Genomic DNA, 16,403 nt, shown 5'->3' on the forward strand with positions numbered 1-16,403 from the left:
ATTGGTACAAATCCTTTTGCTGCTATTATATGACACAAGTGTTGTACAAGATGTGAAATTTGTATAATAGCAAGCAGAAGTCTGAATTGTACTACCCTGGGAACAAAATCCGTGTAAAACTAGTTTGAGGCAGGGAATTACCTTAAATTTCATATTAATTTCACTTACAACTTTGGCTAATTACACCTTTCTATATGTAACTTATTATTTGATTTTTAACTTTTTTTCTATTTTTTCTCTGGGTGATAGATGTGTCAAACAGCAGTTAGATTTTCTAGGCTTGCATTTACAGCTTTACAGTCCAAGACACTAAGTCATGGGAAGAAAACAAAACAGAACATTTGTTTGTTTTTTTCAAATGATTTTTCAGCATCTGAAGACAGAACATTTTACTGTGTTACAGTGAATTACAATTTTTAGAAAAGATCTATAGATTTTGAGTGCAGCTCCAGAATATTTTATACCGTTTTTCAGAACAAATACTCTTTGGTAACATGGGTCCCCCAAGTGCCATAAATACATTGTAGTCTTCCTAAATGTAAGAACCTTAAAGACCATGTAGTTCCAACCCTCTGCCATGGGCAGGAACACCTGCCACTAGACAAGTTTCAAATCCCCATCTAACCTGGCCCTGAACACTTTGAGAGATGAGGCATCCACAGCTGCTCTGGGCAACCTGTTCCAGGGCCTCGCTACCCTTACAGGAAAGAATTTCTTATTCATATCTAATTATCTAATCTAAATCTATCATCTTCTAGTTTAAGAACATTCTCCCTTGTTCTGTCATTATCTACCAGAGTAAAGAGTCTCTCTCCATCCTTTTTGTAAGACCCCTTTATATATTGAAATGCTGCAGCAAAGTCTTCCTGGAGTCTCCTCTTCTCCAGGCTCAACATCCCTGCTTCTCAGCCTTTCTTCATAGGAGAGGTGTTTCAGCCCTCTGATCATCTTTGTAGTCTTCCCCTGGACCAGTTCCAACAGGTACACATCTTTCTTGTGCTGGGGCCTCTAGGCTGGGCTGCAGCGCTCCCAAGTGGGGCCTCAGAAGGATAGAGTGTAGGGGGACAATCACTGCCTTCCACCTGCTGGCCCCTCCTTTGTTGAGGCAGCCCAGGATGCAGTTGGCCTTCTAGGCTGCAAGCACCCACTGCTGGCTAACGTTGAGCCTTTCAACCACGAGAACCCCCAGGTCTTTCTCTCCAGGGCTATTCTCAATGAGTTCTTCTCCCACTCTGTACTCATGTCTGGGATTGCCTCATGTCAGGTGTAGCACCTTGCAATTGGACTTGTTGAACCTCATTTGGTTCTTATGGGCCCACTTCTGCAGACCGGTCCACATCCCTTTGAATGGCATTCTTTAGTATCAATTACACCACTCAGCTTGCTGTCATCTGCAAACTTGCTAAGGGTGCACTCAATCCCATTGTCCATGTTGCTAATAAAGACATTAAACAGCACTGGTCCCGAGACAGACCCCTGAGGGACACCACTCATCACTGGCCTCCACCAGGAGGACATTGAGCCATTCATCACTACTCTCTGTGTGTGGTCATTGAGCCAATTCCTTACCCACCAGTTGTGTTGGGGCCCAAAAATGAATACAGTACTCGAGGTCTGGCCTCACCAGAGCCATTGGAGAATCACTGCTTCTTTGTGCCTTCTAACTTGTTTACATTCCTCATGGCTTCATTGTCAGGAGTACTATGTTATCACCAACCACTTAGTCGGGTGCACCCCATCGTATGTCACCGTGTCCAGTGTTGCCTTCAGGGGGCAGCGGCGACCTGGTTCAGGAACAGCACGGCAGCCAACCCCAGGCCGCTTGGTCCATCGGCTCACACACACCAATGTGGTGGATGGCAAATGGCATTTATTGTCAAGTCACATGGTGTTATATACCCGAGGCCCATAGCGTCACTTCCGCTTGCTTACATCACAGACCACACGCTACTGTCCATCAAGGGAGGGGCTCCACCTTTCCACACAGCGCGACATCTTCCAGCCGCCAGACCCTAACTACCCACATTTCCCCCCTCCCTATGCACAACCAAATTAGCTAAAATATAACAATCTTAAGACATAGACATCATAACTTAAATAAAAAACATAAGGCACAATAACCAGGAGAAAACTAGGAGGTAACTGGCAACCCTGAGTAAATACACTGTTAAAGTAGTTGTTGGTGTTCTACCAACATAATGTTAACTTTCTCTAACCAACTTTTAACAAACAACACAAGCTTATTTAGTATACAAGGTCCAAAGATAAGATCACACAAAGGCATTGCAGCCCCCCACCCACGGAGGCCGCTTCGCTGTTGTCTGGATTCTGCCAGTGTGGAACTCTCAGGCTTAGACAGGACGCTTGCTGACTTATTGTCTTCTCTTGTCACCAGGGTATACAGATTACGGAGGTGTCTGATGATCCGTTCCTGTGAACAGAAACTCAGTTTTCGTTAGTTTTATTCTGAGTCGCGGTCAGGTCACTGCGCCAAACTGGCGCCAGCGCCCGATCCACCGTGATCTGGCAGATAGTAGGCGAGTTGATCATTCCTTGAAGCAGCATTTTCCACTGGAAGTTGGGGCGTTGGCTGTTTGGAGCTTCTCTGGCCGCACGAGTTGCCATAACTTCATGGGCCCGCAGGCCCTGGGCTTGCGGCTGGGGGGTGATCACTGTTGGGTCCATACCCATTAGCCGCTGCAGGCTAGAGCCACGTAGCGGGTGATCCGCCCCAGTAACTTGGGCCAGTTGTCTCATACAGTTGTCCTTCCATTCTTGTTTAAAAACGATCATCCCCCCCCGTCAAAGATCAGTCTACAAGTTTGTTTTATATCAAATGGGAGCGTGTCGTCTCCCCCAAAAACACCATCTATGAGGGTGGAGACCATTGCAGAATGAAGCCCTTTATCTGCAATGGCTTTAACAATCACTTGTACATCCTTGTGGTTTATTGGTGAGTGAACCCTCTGCCCCCCATCTGTCACCCAGACCGGGAACACTAGCATGGCCGATAGAGCCCAGACAGCACACGCAATCTTAATTTTCCTCCAATCCGTGAGAGGAATTTCTCCCCCTCGCGGTGCAGCTTTATTTTGGATGGGGATATTTTTGCTATCTGTCCCCATTTCCTCCTTCGAATTTGAATCAGTATCTGATCCGGAGTCAGAGCTCGACTGACTGGTCACCTCCGAGTTCCGGTACCCTCCCATCGAGTTCGGGCCCCGCCCCCCTTCCCCACGGGCGGGCTGCTCTCTCCCTCGTGGCTCGCCCCGCCGCCTTCTCGGCGAGGCGTTTGCCCCACAAGAGCGTTTTTTCAGATGGCCGTTCCGATCGGCTCTCTGCCCCTCTCTCGCGCTTCTACCTCCTCCCCGGTCGCCCCCACAGCTGTTCTTTTTCTCCCATTTCCACGTGTTAGTAAAACCTAGCACTTCATCCCTGTTCCCGCCGGAGGCTTCTTCGTCTTCTAGTTCAGCGCCGTACTGGGGTGCACGTGGGGGTGGTCTCTCCCAGATTTCCTCAGACTCTGGTTCCCCACCAGCACCCCTGGCTTCCTCAGCTGAGCCACTCCATAGCTTCCATAATTTTGATACCACCTTCACAAGGGTTTCCATCTTCCTTGTTGGTCCAGGAGCGTCCTCCCCGCCGGGCTGGTCCCGCCGCTCCGGCCACCGTTCACCCGAATCCAGGAGTTTTCCTGGGTTTCGGCACCACTTGTTGCCTTCAGGGGGCAGTGGCGACCTGGTTCAGGAATGGCACAGTGACCAACCCCAGGCCGCTCGGTCCATCGGCTCACACACACCAATGTGGTGGATGGCAAATGGCATTTATTGTCGAGTCACATGGTGTTATATACCCAAGGCCCATAGCGTCACTTCCGCTTGCTTACATCACAGACCACACGCTACTGTCCATCAAGGGAGGGGCTCCACCTTTCCATACAGTGCGACATCTTCCAGCCGCCAGACCCTAACTACCCACATCCAGTCTTTCAAAATCACACCCTGAGATCACAGAACCCGAAATCCTGAACATGGCACCAGCTACGCAGCCAGTCATTCACCTGGTCTGTATGCTGCCTCCTGCTTGGGTCCCAGTCTCCAATGGAGAGGCCTAAGGAGAGCACCACTTGTGCTGATCCCTTCAGCATCTTTCCAAGGAACATAAAGTCTCTTTTGATGTTTTGGTGTGTCCTTGTCACAGCCTCAGTTGTCCCCACATGAAAGAACAGGAACAGGTGATCAGACAGGTGCTGGCCAGGGACTAAGCAATCCAGTCACAACCTTGTTGTTTTTAATAGAGTCCCAAAGTTTGGCCCCAGTTTGGTCCTATGTTTCAGGATAATAAACTGTTTGATTTGTAATAGAGGGGTCATTCATAGCAGCCCATACAAGCATGTGCTGCAAGGCTGCAGAGGGCACAGTTTTTCCCTGTTTTATTTGAGAATAAGCTGGAAAGTTCCCAGGATATTCTTTGTTTCTAAGGCCATGTGATTCCCCATTGTTATGAATGAAGTCTCAACTCAATTTGAATTTAGTAATATTTATAAAAGAATACTTATAAAAGGCAAGTAAATAGTGCTGGGTGTGCGGGGAGTCTGTGCTCTACCAACACGCACACAAACATCAAACATTCTAAATATAAAGAATATTGCTTATACATACTAAACCTGAGTACACCCATACATATGTACAATCAGAAAAGGTAACAAACAATCCTTTAAGTTCCATGACTTAACAGTCTCCATTTTCTATTCCTTTTCTTGATTACAAACAAGTCTCCATTTTCCATTCCTTTTGAACAATATGTCTTGCTTTAAGTTGTCAAGCAACTCAGCCTTCGGGCCTTATGTATCCCGTTCTTCCTGAATCAAAGAAAAACATATCCATCTCCTTTTCAAGGCCAATAGGGCCTGGGTCAAAAGGCATGTCCAGGTCACCAGGGGGCATAACAGTAAAAGCCTTCAATGGCTGTAGCAGCAGAAGGGCCAATGGCATAGCAGTTGGATCAGTAAAGGAGCCCGCAGCTCCCTCACTGTCTAGCAAACCACACATTTCTGACTGTGGTCCCACAGGGCTCTTTAAGGCCTCAGAGACTGCTTGCCAGGTGCTAAGCAATCCCACCACAACCTTGTCATTTTTAGTTGCAGAGTCCTACACCTTGACCTCAATTTGGTCCCATGTTTCAGGATCATAAAGTGTCCGATTGTTAATAAAGAGAATAAGCTGTAAGGTTACCAGGACAGTCTTTGTTCCTAAGGACGTATGATTCCCCATAATGCGCAACTTCTTACCAGCGAGAGGCAGTTGTGTGCACGGGTGTTGCCTTCAGGTGGCAGTGGTGACCTGGTTCAGGAACGGCACGGCGACCAACCCCAGGCCGCTCGGGCCATCAGCTCACAGACACCAATGTGGTGGATGGCAAATGGCGTTTATTGCCAAGTTACACGGTGTTATATAGCTTGGGTTTACAACATCACTTCCATCTGCTTACATCATAAATTACATGCTATTGCCTATCAAGGGAGGGGCTCTATCTTTCCGTACAGCGTGATATGTCCCGGCCGCCAGACCCTACCTACCTAGATTTCCCCCCTCCCTATGTATAACTAAATTAGCTAAAATATAACAATCTAAAAACCAATTCTGCTCCCGTCTCAGTTTTATACTTTATAATAATCTTAAGAGGTAGACATCATAACTTGAATAAAAAGCATAAGGCACAATAACCAGGAGAAAACTAGGAGGTAACTGGTAACAATGGTGTGTAACTTGGGATAACTGGGGCCTAAACTATTAGGTGTCTTGGTGTTATTGGGAGCCGCATCCTCAGTATTATTCTTGGTATTGTTTACTAAGGGCCTGGATGTCTGTGGGCTAAGAACCAGGTTCGGTGTTGTCGACGGAAGGAAGACACAGATGCTCAATATGAGTGAACAGTGAACTTCAACTTTAATGGATAGCTCAGTCGCCTTTTATCTAGTTCGAACATAATCAACTCATACATATTGCAAAAACTAAGCTCAGGATTGGCTAACATTTCCCGGTCTTTTCAGCTAGTTCCTCCTTCTTTTAGCTACCGTCCCGCCTTAGGGACTTTCCCAATGGCTCAAGGGCATCGTGTCCTTGAGCCTGATTGGCTCTCAGACAGCTGCGTACGTGCCCAGACTCATGTGAGTTGAGTACGGTACTTCACTAGCCCATTGCTTCCTAACTGCCCAACATCCACATGTCCTATTTCACTTAACCATTCCTCCACAATTCCCCCGTTTTTATTTTGCGCTACAAATACCTTCTCTGTGAGTTGCTCTAGTTTCTTGGTTAGGCAGTTAAAGATTATACGTGCAGCAACTGTAATCAATATAATTATAAGTAGAAAGCGAAGTCCCTCTTTGACTAAGAAAACCCATCCACCCATGTTCCCAAAAACAGATTTAAGCCAACCTTCAAACCAACTATCTTGTACTACAATTTTTTGCGTATGATCCCTTAACCATTTCAACTGGTCGTGAATTGCCCAAGTGACCCACATATTGGTTTGAGGATCGATTTTGCTTAGGATGGCACTATTACGTCCAACCGTCATTGTCAAAGATAACGCAACCAGAATCCCTTGCGCCGTTAGATCAGCCATGGTTGCTGTTATTCATACTTGATGACTTTTCTTCAATGGCTGGTTTAACACATCGACTAGGCACCCAGGTTGGCCCTGTAGGGGAAGAGATACACACATAACCTCGCCCCATATAAATCAGGTCAGCAGGCCCCAACCATTGTCCCGTTTTCATATCTCGGTACAGTACTCTTATAATACATTTATTATCATTTTCAGACTTAATGTAATGACATGCCGCGGGTGGTTCCTCATCATCTCCAAATACACACAAATGATTGAGTACAAACAAAGTTTTATCCACCCTCTCTCTAACATCTGTAATGTCTTTAAACTTTTGCAAGTACTGCTTAACTGTTCCATTAGCCCTTTCTACTATAGCTTGACCAGTTGGTGAATGTGGAATACCAGTTATATGCTTAATGTCCCACAGTTCCATAAATCGCTTAAGTGGCCCACTAACATAGGCTGGACCATTATCTGTCTTTATAGTTTGTGGTACTTCCATTACTGCAAAACAGCTGGCAAGATGACGTCGTACATCCCGAACTTTTTCCCCAGGCTGTGGTGTCATGTGACTATAAGTGTCTATCGTTACATGCAGATATCTCAATCTGCCAAATGCTGTGACATGAGTGACGTCCATTTGCCACACTTCGTTGGTTTTAATCCCTCTTGGGTTTGTTCCGATTCCAATTCCCACTCCCGAATTGTAATGACTACACGTTGGGCAAGCTTCTACTATCGCCTGCGCATCAGCTCTAGACAGTTTGTAAGCCCGCGCAAGTCCCTTAGCGTTCTGGTGCTTCAGTAGCTGTTGCGGCGACTAGTCAGTCCGCTCGAGCATTGCCTTCTCCCAGGCCTTCTTCCCGCTGATGACTCCTTATGTGTATTACTGCGTACGGTTCACTTCTTTGAGCTATGGCGATCTGTAGACTGATTATTAATTCTGACAGCCATTCATTTTTTAAGTCTCTCAAGCCTGAGTCTTCTATACGATTTGCTATGCCTACTACATATAAGGAATCAGATACCACATTTAACGGAGTATCTTTCCATTTTATAAATGCCCATACTACTGCAAGAAGTTCTAGTCAACATAAAGCTGACATAACATAGGTGAATTACGCATTCCCTGGGGTAATACAGTCCATTCAAATCTTTGATCCGGACCTTCACGATTTATTGCCGGGAGAGTAAAGGCAAACCTCTGTTTGTCATTTTCATGGCCACAATCAATAAATGCCAACCCTCTGGTATCATAGCAGGATTAGGTAGACCAGGTTGCAGTGCTCCCATGGCACACATTTGATTATTAACCGCTCGCAGGTCGTGAAGTAAACGATATTTCCCCGATTTCTTGGGAATCACAAAAATTGGAGTGTTCCAAGGGCTTGTTGACAGTCTTAGGTGCCCTTGTTGACACTGCTCTTGTACTAGTCCGTGAGCATGTACTAGACTTTCCCGTTTTAGCGGCCACTGCTCAACCCACACAGGTTCATCAGTTTTCCATTTTAGTGGGATTGGGAAAGTCCAAGCAATGGCCATACCTATAAATGGTGGTCTGACGTAAGAACCATTCCCATCTGAGCAAGAACATCTCTCCCTATCAGTGCTTGTACTCCATCTGGCAACGGTAAGACAGATACACTGCATTTTACAACTTTGTCACCTATTGTCCATTGCAGTACTGGTGATCGACGAGCAATAGTCATACCTCCTACTACTGCTACAGTGGTACTGGATTCGAATGTAGGCCAATGCGGTGGCCAAGTTTGCGCACTCATTATTGTCACATCTGCGCCAGTGTCCAACAATGCCTCAATTTGCAGTTTCTCATCCTTTAAACATACTGTGATTTTCTGTCGTGGTCTCTGCTGCATGCCAAGCGTTAATAACGCTACTTTTCCTGTGGAGCCAAATGCTCCGAGTCCTCGGCCCTTATTGACCATCGGTGGTAGAGATGCCGCAAGGTGTGGCAACGGAATTAATTGAGCTTTGTATCCTGCGGCACATGCATTGGAGGAAACATTGCAGAAACCATAATCTGTATTTCCCCAAAATAGTCTTTATCTATAAGTCCAACCAATATTTGTAATCCATTCAAGGTAGCAGACGATCTTCCGATCAATAAAGCTCCCACAGGATCACCATTGACAATAACTGGTCCCATAACTCCTGTCCTTACCCTGGTGGGTTTAGAGTCCAATAGCGTTACATCTACTGCTGTTGCCAAGTCCAAGCCGAGGCTCCCTCTGGTGGCTGGTTGGAGGTAAAGGGATTCTTTGCAGACATTGGTGACAGTGCCGTTCCGGCCGCTGTCGTAAATGCCGCTTTTTGTGTCGTCGCGGGGCGGTCCTTCCCGCTCCTCCGGCCGTTTCCCGACGCACCATGTCGACAGGTTGCTGTGTTATGCGTATTGGATTGGCAGTTCTGATACCACACTGATTTCGTTTTGCACTCTTGTCTCATATGTCCTGTGATCCCACAGCGAAAACAACGCGGTCGCGGTGAAGACCCTCGGCCAGTAGGACGGCCTCCGGGCGTTTGCAAAGGAGCAAGGGCAGCGAGTACTTGATTCTGCGTACTTGATTCTGCGATTGCTGTGCAGTCTCTCTTAATACCTGTGCCTGTTCTTTCATTCTATTCCCTAGTTGTTTTATTGCTTCTACCAACATAGCCTGCGGACCCATGGGTACCTGAGCCATCCTTTCTAAACCCTCCTCAATTGTCCAAGTTCCCGGTAACGTAGCTAATATACTACGAGTTGAAGGGTTGCAGTTTTGAATTGCACACTGCTTTAGAATAGTGCCCTTTAGATAATCAGGTACTCCAGCCGCTTGTATTGCATTTGCTACTTGATCAATAAACAACCCAAATGGTTCCTCCCTTCCTTGCTTGATGCCCATATAGGATGGTATCCCCCCTGGCTCTCTAATTTGGTCCAAGGCTCTCCAAGCCAATCTCATTGATTCTTTAGCTTTGTCTGGACCCAGCAACGCTTGTGCCTCTAATCTATAATATGGTCCGAGTCCCATCAATTCCTCCAACGTGACACCATGCAACGGATCTCCAGGTGCCCTTATCGCAGCTACTGCCTCTTGACAAACACTTTGCCAATGCGCATTAAAAAGAAGCTGTTGATGTTGTGTTAGGATCAGCTTCATTATACTACGTGTGTCCCCGGGGAGCAATATATTAGTTCCCCAAATATAATCTAACATTTGCCGAGTAGGTTCCCCCTTTAAACCAGAATCATTTACGGTAGATCGTAATTGAGTTAATAGTTTCCAGTCTAAATTTGTCATATTAACGGTCACATTCCCCTGTGCATCTGGTGGCGATTATACTACCGGAAAAGCTTGTGTTAACTGTGTTGCCGTTTCATAATTCCCTTCACGCAGTGCCTCATTTGCTATTTGCCTCCATAGACCTTCTCTTCCCTGCGCCCCCGTTGTGAAGGGATTTGTATTTGATAGAAATGGGTTAGCACTGGTCCTTCCACTTGCTCCTTCCTCACTTTCTATAGGAGCGGTTAGAGCTGCTGGTAGTGGAAGCTCCTCCTCTGCTACAGAGGACATTGTCACAGGCACCTCCGAATTTCCTGAGACCCCCTGTGTAATAGTAAAAGTTCTAACGGAAGGTGGCAACGGGCAATCTGTTCCTTCCATATTTATTTGTTGTGGATTAACATTATTAACCCTTCCTGGTGGTCCTAACCGCTCTGTTGCAGCAGCGGCAACTCTTTGTTCAGCTTTATGTATGGCTAATGCGTTAGTCACTGCTCTCCATGGCTTCATCAATTTTTTAGCAGCCTTATTTTCATTAATAACATCATCAAACAATTTATCTCCAAATTTACGCCACTCTGCTTGCTCAAATACTGTATCAGGATTTGTAAAACAACCCTTAGCTACCCCATATGCTAATAACCCTGGCAAATCTTTTTTACAATCTATATCTAAAATGCTCCGCTTTTCTAAAAAGCATTTGAGCAAATCATACGCCGCTTGTCTTTTATATACGTCGGTTGCAGCCTTTGCAAAGACCTCGGCGGCGCTTCTCCGGCGGGACCCTTTATAGGCTCATCCCGGGTGCGGGGACTCCCTTCCACCTTCCGAGCTGCGGGTGCGGGGGCTCCAAGTTTTCGTCCCTTTCACCTTTCAGACCTCGGCAACGCGTGACCGGCGGGATCCTCTCCCAGGTGTGGGGACTCCACGTCCCTTTCACCTTCCCGACGTGGGTGTGGGGATTCTTGTCCCTTCCACCTCCTGGGCTGCATTGCAGGACCGGTTCCTCCCTCATTCTGTCCAACCGTGGCCCAGGATCACTGCCATCAGTGTCCAAATCCCGTTCAGATCGGTCCCTGTTCGGGCGCCAATTGTTGTCGACGGAAGGAAGACACAGACGCTCAATATGAGTGAACAGTGAACTTCAACTTTAATGGATAGCTCAGTCGCCTTTTATCTAGTTCGAACATAATCAACTCATACATATTGCAAAAACTAAGCTCAGGATTGGCTAACACTTCCCGGTCTTTTCAGTTAGTTCCTCCTTCTTTTAGCTACCGTCCCGCCTTAGGGACTTTCCCAATCACACAAGGGCATCATGTCCTTGAGCCTGATTGGCTCTCAGCCAGCTGCGTACGTGCCCAGACTCTCATGAGTTGAGTACAGTACTTCACTAGCCCATTGCCTCCTAACTGCTCAACATCCACATGTCCTACTTCACTTAACCATTCCTCCACACTCTTTCCTAACTAGCAGTCATGTGTCTCATCCATTTGTGGTGAACGGTCAGTGGCAAAAAGAATAGGGGGAGAGTAAGGGGCGACAAAGACAGAAACGGTACCAGGAGGATGCCACTGACACTAACAGCATGGGTAATAGGAGTAGTATAAGTGACACAGGTGACGGTGCGGGGCGGTGGCGGGCGCTGCCGCACTACGGGGTGCTCTGCCTGCTGCTTGCCCTCGCCTGCGTGTGCACTGCTGCCGATGGTGCTAGAGCAAAATGTGAAGAATCCCAGTTCCTGTGTAGTAATGGACGCTGTATTCCTTTACTCTGGAAATGTGATGGTGATGAAGACTGCTCAGATGGCAGTGATGAGAGTGCTTGTGTGAAGAAGACGTGTGCTGAATCTGACTTTGTGTGCAACAGTGGTCAGTGTGTGCCAAACAGATGGCAGTGTGATGGGGATCCGGACTGTGAAAATGGGTCTGACGAGAGTGCTGAGCTGTGTCATATGAGAACATGCCAGGTAAATGAAATCAGCTGTGGTCCTCAGTCAACCCAGTGTATCCCAGTGTCGTGGAAATGTGATGGTGAAAAAGACTGTGACAGTGGAGAAGATGAAGAGAATTGTGGCATTGTGACTTGTAGTGCAGCAGAATTCACATGCAGTAGTGGGCAATGTATTTCCAAAAGCTTTGTCTGCAATGGTCAAGGTGACTGCTCCAACCACTCGAATGAATCTTTGGAGCAGTGTGGCCGCCAGCCTGCACCTCCGGTGAAGTGTTCTGTGAGTGAGGTGCAGTGCGGCTCAGGTGAATGTATCTACAAGAAGTGGCGATGTGACAGAGATCTTGATTGCAAGGATGGAAGTGATGAAATTAACTGCCCTTCTCAGACCTGCAGGCCAGACCAGTTCAGATGTGAAGATGGGAACTGTGTCCATGGGAGTAGGCAGTGCAATGGTGTGAGAGACTCTCTGGATGGCACTGATGAAGCAAACTGTAACAATATTATTCAGTGCTCTGGACCTGGCAAATTCAAGTGCAGTAGTGGAGAATGCATAGATATCAATAGCGTGTGTAACCAGCAGAGAGACTGCAAGGACTGGAGTGATGAGCCCCTGAAGGAATGCAACATAAATGTGTTTGATGAACAACGGTGGATGCTCCCACATCTGCAGAGATTTCATTACTGGTTGTGGATGTGACTGTCCAGCTGGGTTTGAGCTTGTAGACAAGAGAACCTGTGGAGATACTGATGAATGCCAAAACCCTGGTGTCTGTAGTCAAATCTGTATCAACCTGAAAGGTGGCTACAAATGTGAATGTAGCCGTGGCTATTAGATGGATCCTGCTACAGGAACATGGAAAGGGCCATACGGGTACAGAAATACAAATAACACCTGTGATTACAATGACACTGCTGAGCAGGGTTTAGGGGTTTATGGCACGGAGACAAGAGGTAACAACTATAGTGTTTGGAACAATTGTACAGCTTTGGCCTTACCTCCTGATGTTTTTCTGATTTGTGGGGATAGGGCCTGGCAAGGCATCCCTGCAAATGCTATTGGATGTCCATGTTACTTAGATAAACTCATTATATTTGGTCCTAGCTTGTCACAGTTGCGTGAGATTGCTGGACATAAATGGGCATTGCTTGTACCGGATTGCAGTGATAATGTTGAATTGTTTGGTGTTGCAGCTAGAGTGGCATTGGCAATTGCCAATTGCAAAAAAAAACTCTACTGGTGTCTGTCGTGCTTTCGGCTGTACTTCCTGCAACAGTTGCATATCATGGAGCGTTTTGATGTCCCGACGGCTTTTATCTGGGGGGGAGGGGTTATGTAAGAACTTGTGATCCCCACTCCCAAAAAACTTACACATGGCCCTTTTTTAATTTTTGTGCTCGCGATTTCAAACCTGTTTGTTTTTAGAGTTTCTGAGACTGTTGACACTAGCTGGTCCACTTGACTTCCTGATGGCGCAGCGATCAGGATATCGTCCATGTATTGGATGATAGTCACGGTCGAGTCACTGCGCCGAACTGGCGCCAGCACCCGATCTACCATGATCTGGCAGATAGTAGGTGAGTTGATCATTCGTTGAGGCAGCACTTTCCACTGGAAGCGTAAGTTGGGGCATTGGCTGTTTGGAAACACGACAGAGAAAGCAAACCGCTCCTTGTCTTCTTCATGTAGAGGTATCGAGAAAAAACAGTCCTTAATATCAAGGATGGCACAAGGTTGCCCTTCCGGTATCATAGAGTTCATAGGCAACAACGTTTGGACAGGACCCATTGGTTGAATTATCTTGATTACTTCACACAGGTCATGGAGGAGGCGAAACCCTTCACCGGTTCGCTTGGGTATTACAAAAACTGGAGTGTTCCATGGGCTAGTAGAAGGCTCTCTATGACCTCGTTGTAGTTTGCGGTCGACTAGCTCGAGAAGAGCATCCATTCGAGGCTTCGACAGGGGCCACTGCTCGACCCACACTGGGTCGGACGATTTCCATGTCAGTCTAATCAGTGGAAGTGGGTATGCGGCAGTGGCCCTTACGGTGAATTTCTCACCCTGGCTTTTAATAGGGCTAAAGTGTTCCTTCCCAACAGGGGAGGGACTCCTGACATGACATATGGGAAGAGAGTAATGGTTTTCTCCGGTCCCTTTTCAGTATGGAGCGTGATTGCAACCAATTGAGCGCTCTTCCGAGCTTGGGTTAATCCCCCAGCTCCACCCACCATGGGGGCGTCTTCCAATTTCCAAGTCGGAGGCCAGTTTGTCTCAGGGATAACTGGAATGTCTGCTCCAGTATCAATCAAAAAGGGGACACTAACGGTGGTGTCATTTAAGGTATCATAAAGGGAACAGATCCCCCACACCACTGGTGGGTTATCACACTTTACTGCCAGGGCCACCCTGGGGTCTCGCCCCCAGAGGGTGATCCTTGCTGTCCCTGAGATAAGGACAGGTTCGGCTGGACCGTCGTTTGAGCCATAAAATTGGTCGCCTCTTGAGGGGGCAGTGGGTTCGGGGGCACTGGGTTCAGGAGCACCGCGCCCCATCCGAGGTTGGCATAGTTGGGCCGCCTCATGTCCCAAGTGGGAGAGGGCTGTGCGCGGCCCAATTGGCCTCTCTCCCTCCCATTTCCCTGGGTTTTAGATGTGCATTCCTTGACGAAGTGCCCTTTCTTTCCACAGGCCCAACACGGTACTCTGGGTCAGTTTTGGTGTGGGGGGAGCGCTGTTGGCAGACCCCCCAACTGAGGGTAATTTGCCGTGACGTGGCCTGCCTGGCCACATTTAAAACATGCCATCACATTAGCTATTGTGGTGCGAACAGCTACCTGGATCGGGGTTAGGTGCTCTTCTTTCGCAACATGTTTAATCATGTCCGCGATGCTAGACCCTGCCGGCAGTGATCGCAAGATTTCTTTGGTTGCCGAATTACACTGCTGGCGTAGGCATTCTGCTACGACTGGGCCTTTTGCCTCCACGGGCAGTGGCAAAGAGTCGACCGCTGCCTGGAGACGATCTTCAAATTGCGTAAAGCTCTCACTTTCACTTTGTTTTATTGTTGACCATGGCGATGGTTTGGCAATAACTCTAGAGGCTGTACGAATAGCTTCTCTGGCCGCACGAGTAGGTGCCATAACTTCATGGGCCCGCAGGCCCTCGGCTCGCGCCTTGGGGGTGATCATTGTTGGGTCCATACCCATTAGCCGCTGCAGGCTAGAGCCACGTAGCGGGTGATCCACGTGTTACTTGGGCCAGTTGTCTTGTACAGTTGTCCTTCCATTCTTGTTTAAAAACAATCATCCCTGCCCCGTCAAAGATCAGTCTACAAGTTTGTTTTATATCAAATGGGAGCGTGTCGTCTCCCCCAAAAACACCATCTATGAGGGTGGAGACCATTGCAGAATTAAGCCCTTTATCCGCGATGACTTTAACAATCGCTTGTACATCCTTGTGGTTTATTGGTGAGTGGACCCTCTGTCCCCCATCCGTCACCCGGACCGGGAACGCTAGCGTGGCCAATGGGGCCCAGTCAGCGCATGCAATCTTAATTTTCCTCCAATCCGTGAGAGGAATTTCTCCCCCTCGCGGTGCAGCTTTATTTTGGATGGGGATATTTTTGCTTTTGACTCTATCTGTCCCCATTTCCTCCTCCTCATCCGAATTTGAATCAGTATCTGATCCGGAGTCAGAACTCAACTGACTAGTTACTTCGGGTTCCAGTACCTTTTTGTCAGGTTCTGGCCCTGCCCACCACCCTTGCGGGCGGGCCGTTCTCTCCCTCGTGGCTCGCCCCGCCTTCTGCTCGGCAAGGTGTTTGCCCTACAAAGGCATTTTTTCAGATGGACGTTCTGACTGGCTCTCTGCCCCTCGCTCGCGCTTCTACCTCCTTCCCGGTTGCCCCCACAACTCCTCTCTTTCTCGTTCTCCTCTGCCTCCCGCCTGCGCGCGCCAGCCAGATCCAGCACCTCCTCCCCACTCCCGCCAGAGGCATCTTCGCCCCGCCCTTCGCCTTCTCGTTCGGCGCCATCTTGGGGCGCATATGGCGGTGGTCTCGCCCAGAATTCCTCAGACCCTGGTTTGCCAGTGGCGCCCCTGGCTTCATCAGATAACCCACCCCATTGCTTATGTAATTGTGATACGACCTTCACAAGGGCTTCCATCTTCCGTGTTGGTCCAGAAGCATCCTACCCACCGGGCTGGTCCTGCCACTCCGGCCGCCATTCACCTAAATCCAGGAGATGATTCCTGGGTTTCGGCACCACTTGTTGCCTTCAGGTGGCAGTGGCGACCTGGTTCAGGAACGGCACGGCGACCAACCCCAGGCCGCTCGGACCATCAGCTCACAGGCACCAATGTGGTGGATAGCAAATGGCGTTTATTGCCAAGTTACACGGTGTTATATAGCTTGGGTTTACAACGTCACTTCCATCTGCTTACATCATAAATTACATGCTATTGCCTGTCAAGGGAGGGGCTCTATCTTTCCGTACAGCATCATATCTTCCAGCCGCCAGACCCTAACTACCTACACATGGGTCTGCTTCT

At 48.0% G+C, this 16,403-nt stretch overlaps 1 protein-coding gene across 1 annotated transcript; it reads left to right on the forward strand.

Moving 5' to 3' along the window:
- Positions 1–11,217: 11,217 nt before the first annotated feature.
- Positions 11,218–12,685, forward strand: LOC311222050 (very low-density lipoprotein receptor-like; the record flags this gene model as incomplete). Its single annotated transcript, XM_084306135.1, is given in 3 exon segments — positions 11,218–11,252; positions 11,505–12,482; positions 12,484–12,685. Coding segments are annotated over 3 exon segments (1,215 nt in total).
- Positions 12,686–16,403: the final 3,718 nt, after the last annotated feature.

Source organism: Netta rufina, assembly GCF_964035555.1.
Source record: "Netta rufina genome assembly, chromosome: 1".
NCBI lineage: Eukaryota > Metazoa > Chordata > Aves > Anseriformes > Anatidae > Netta > Netta rufina.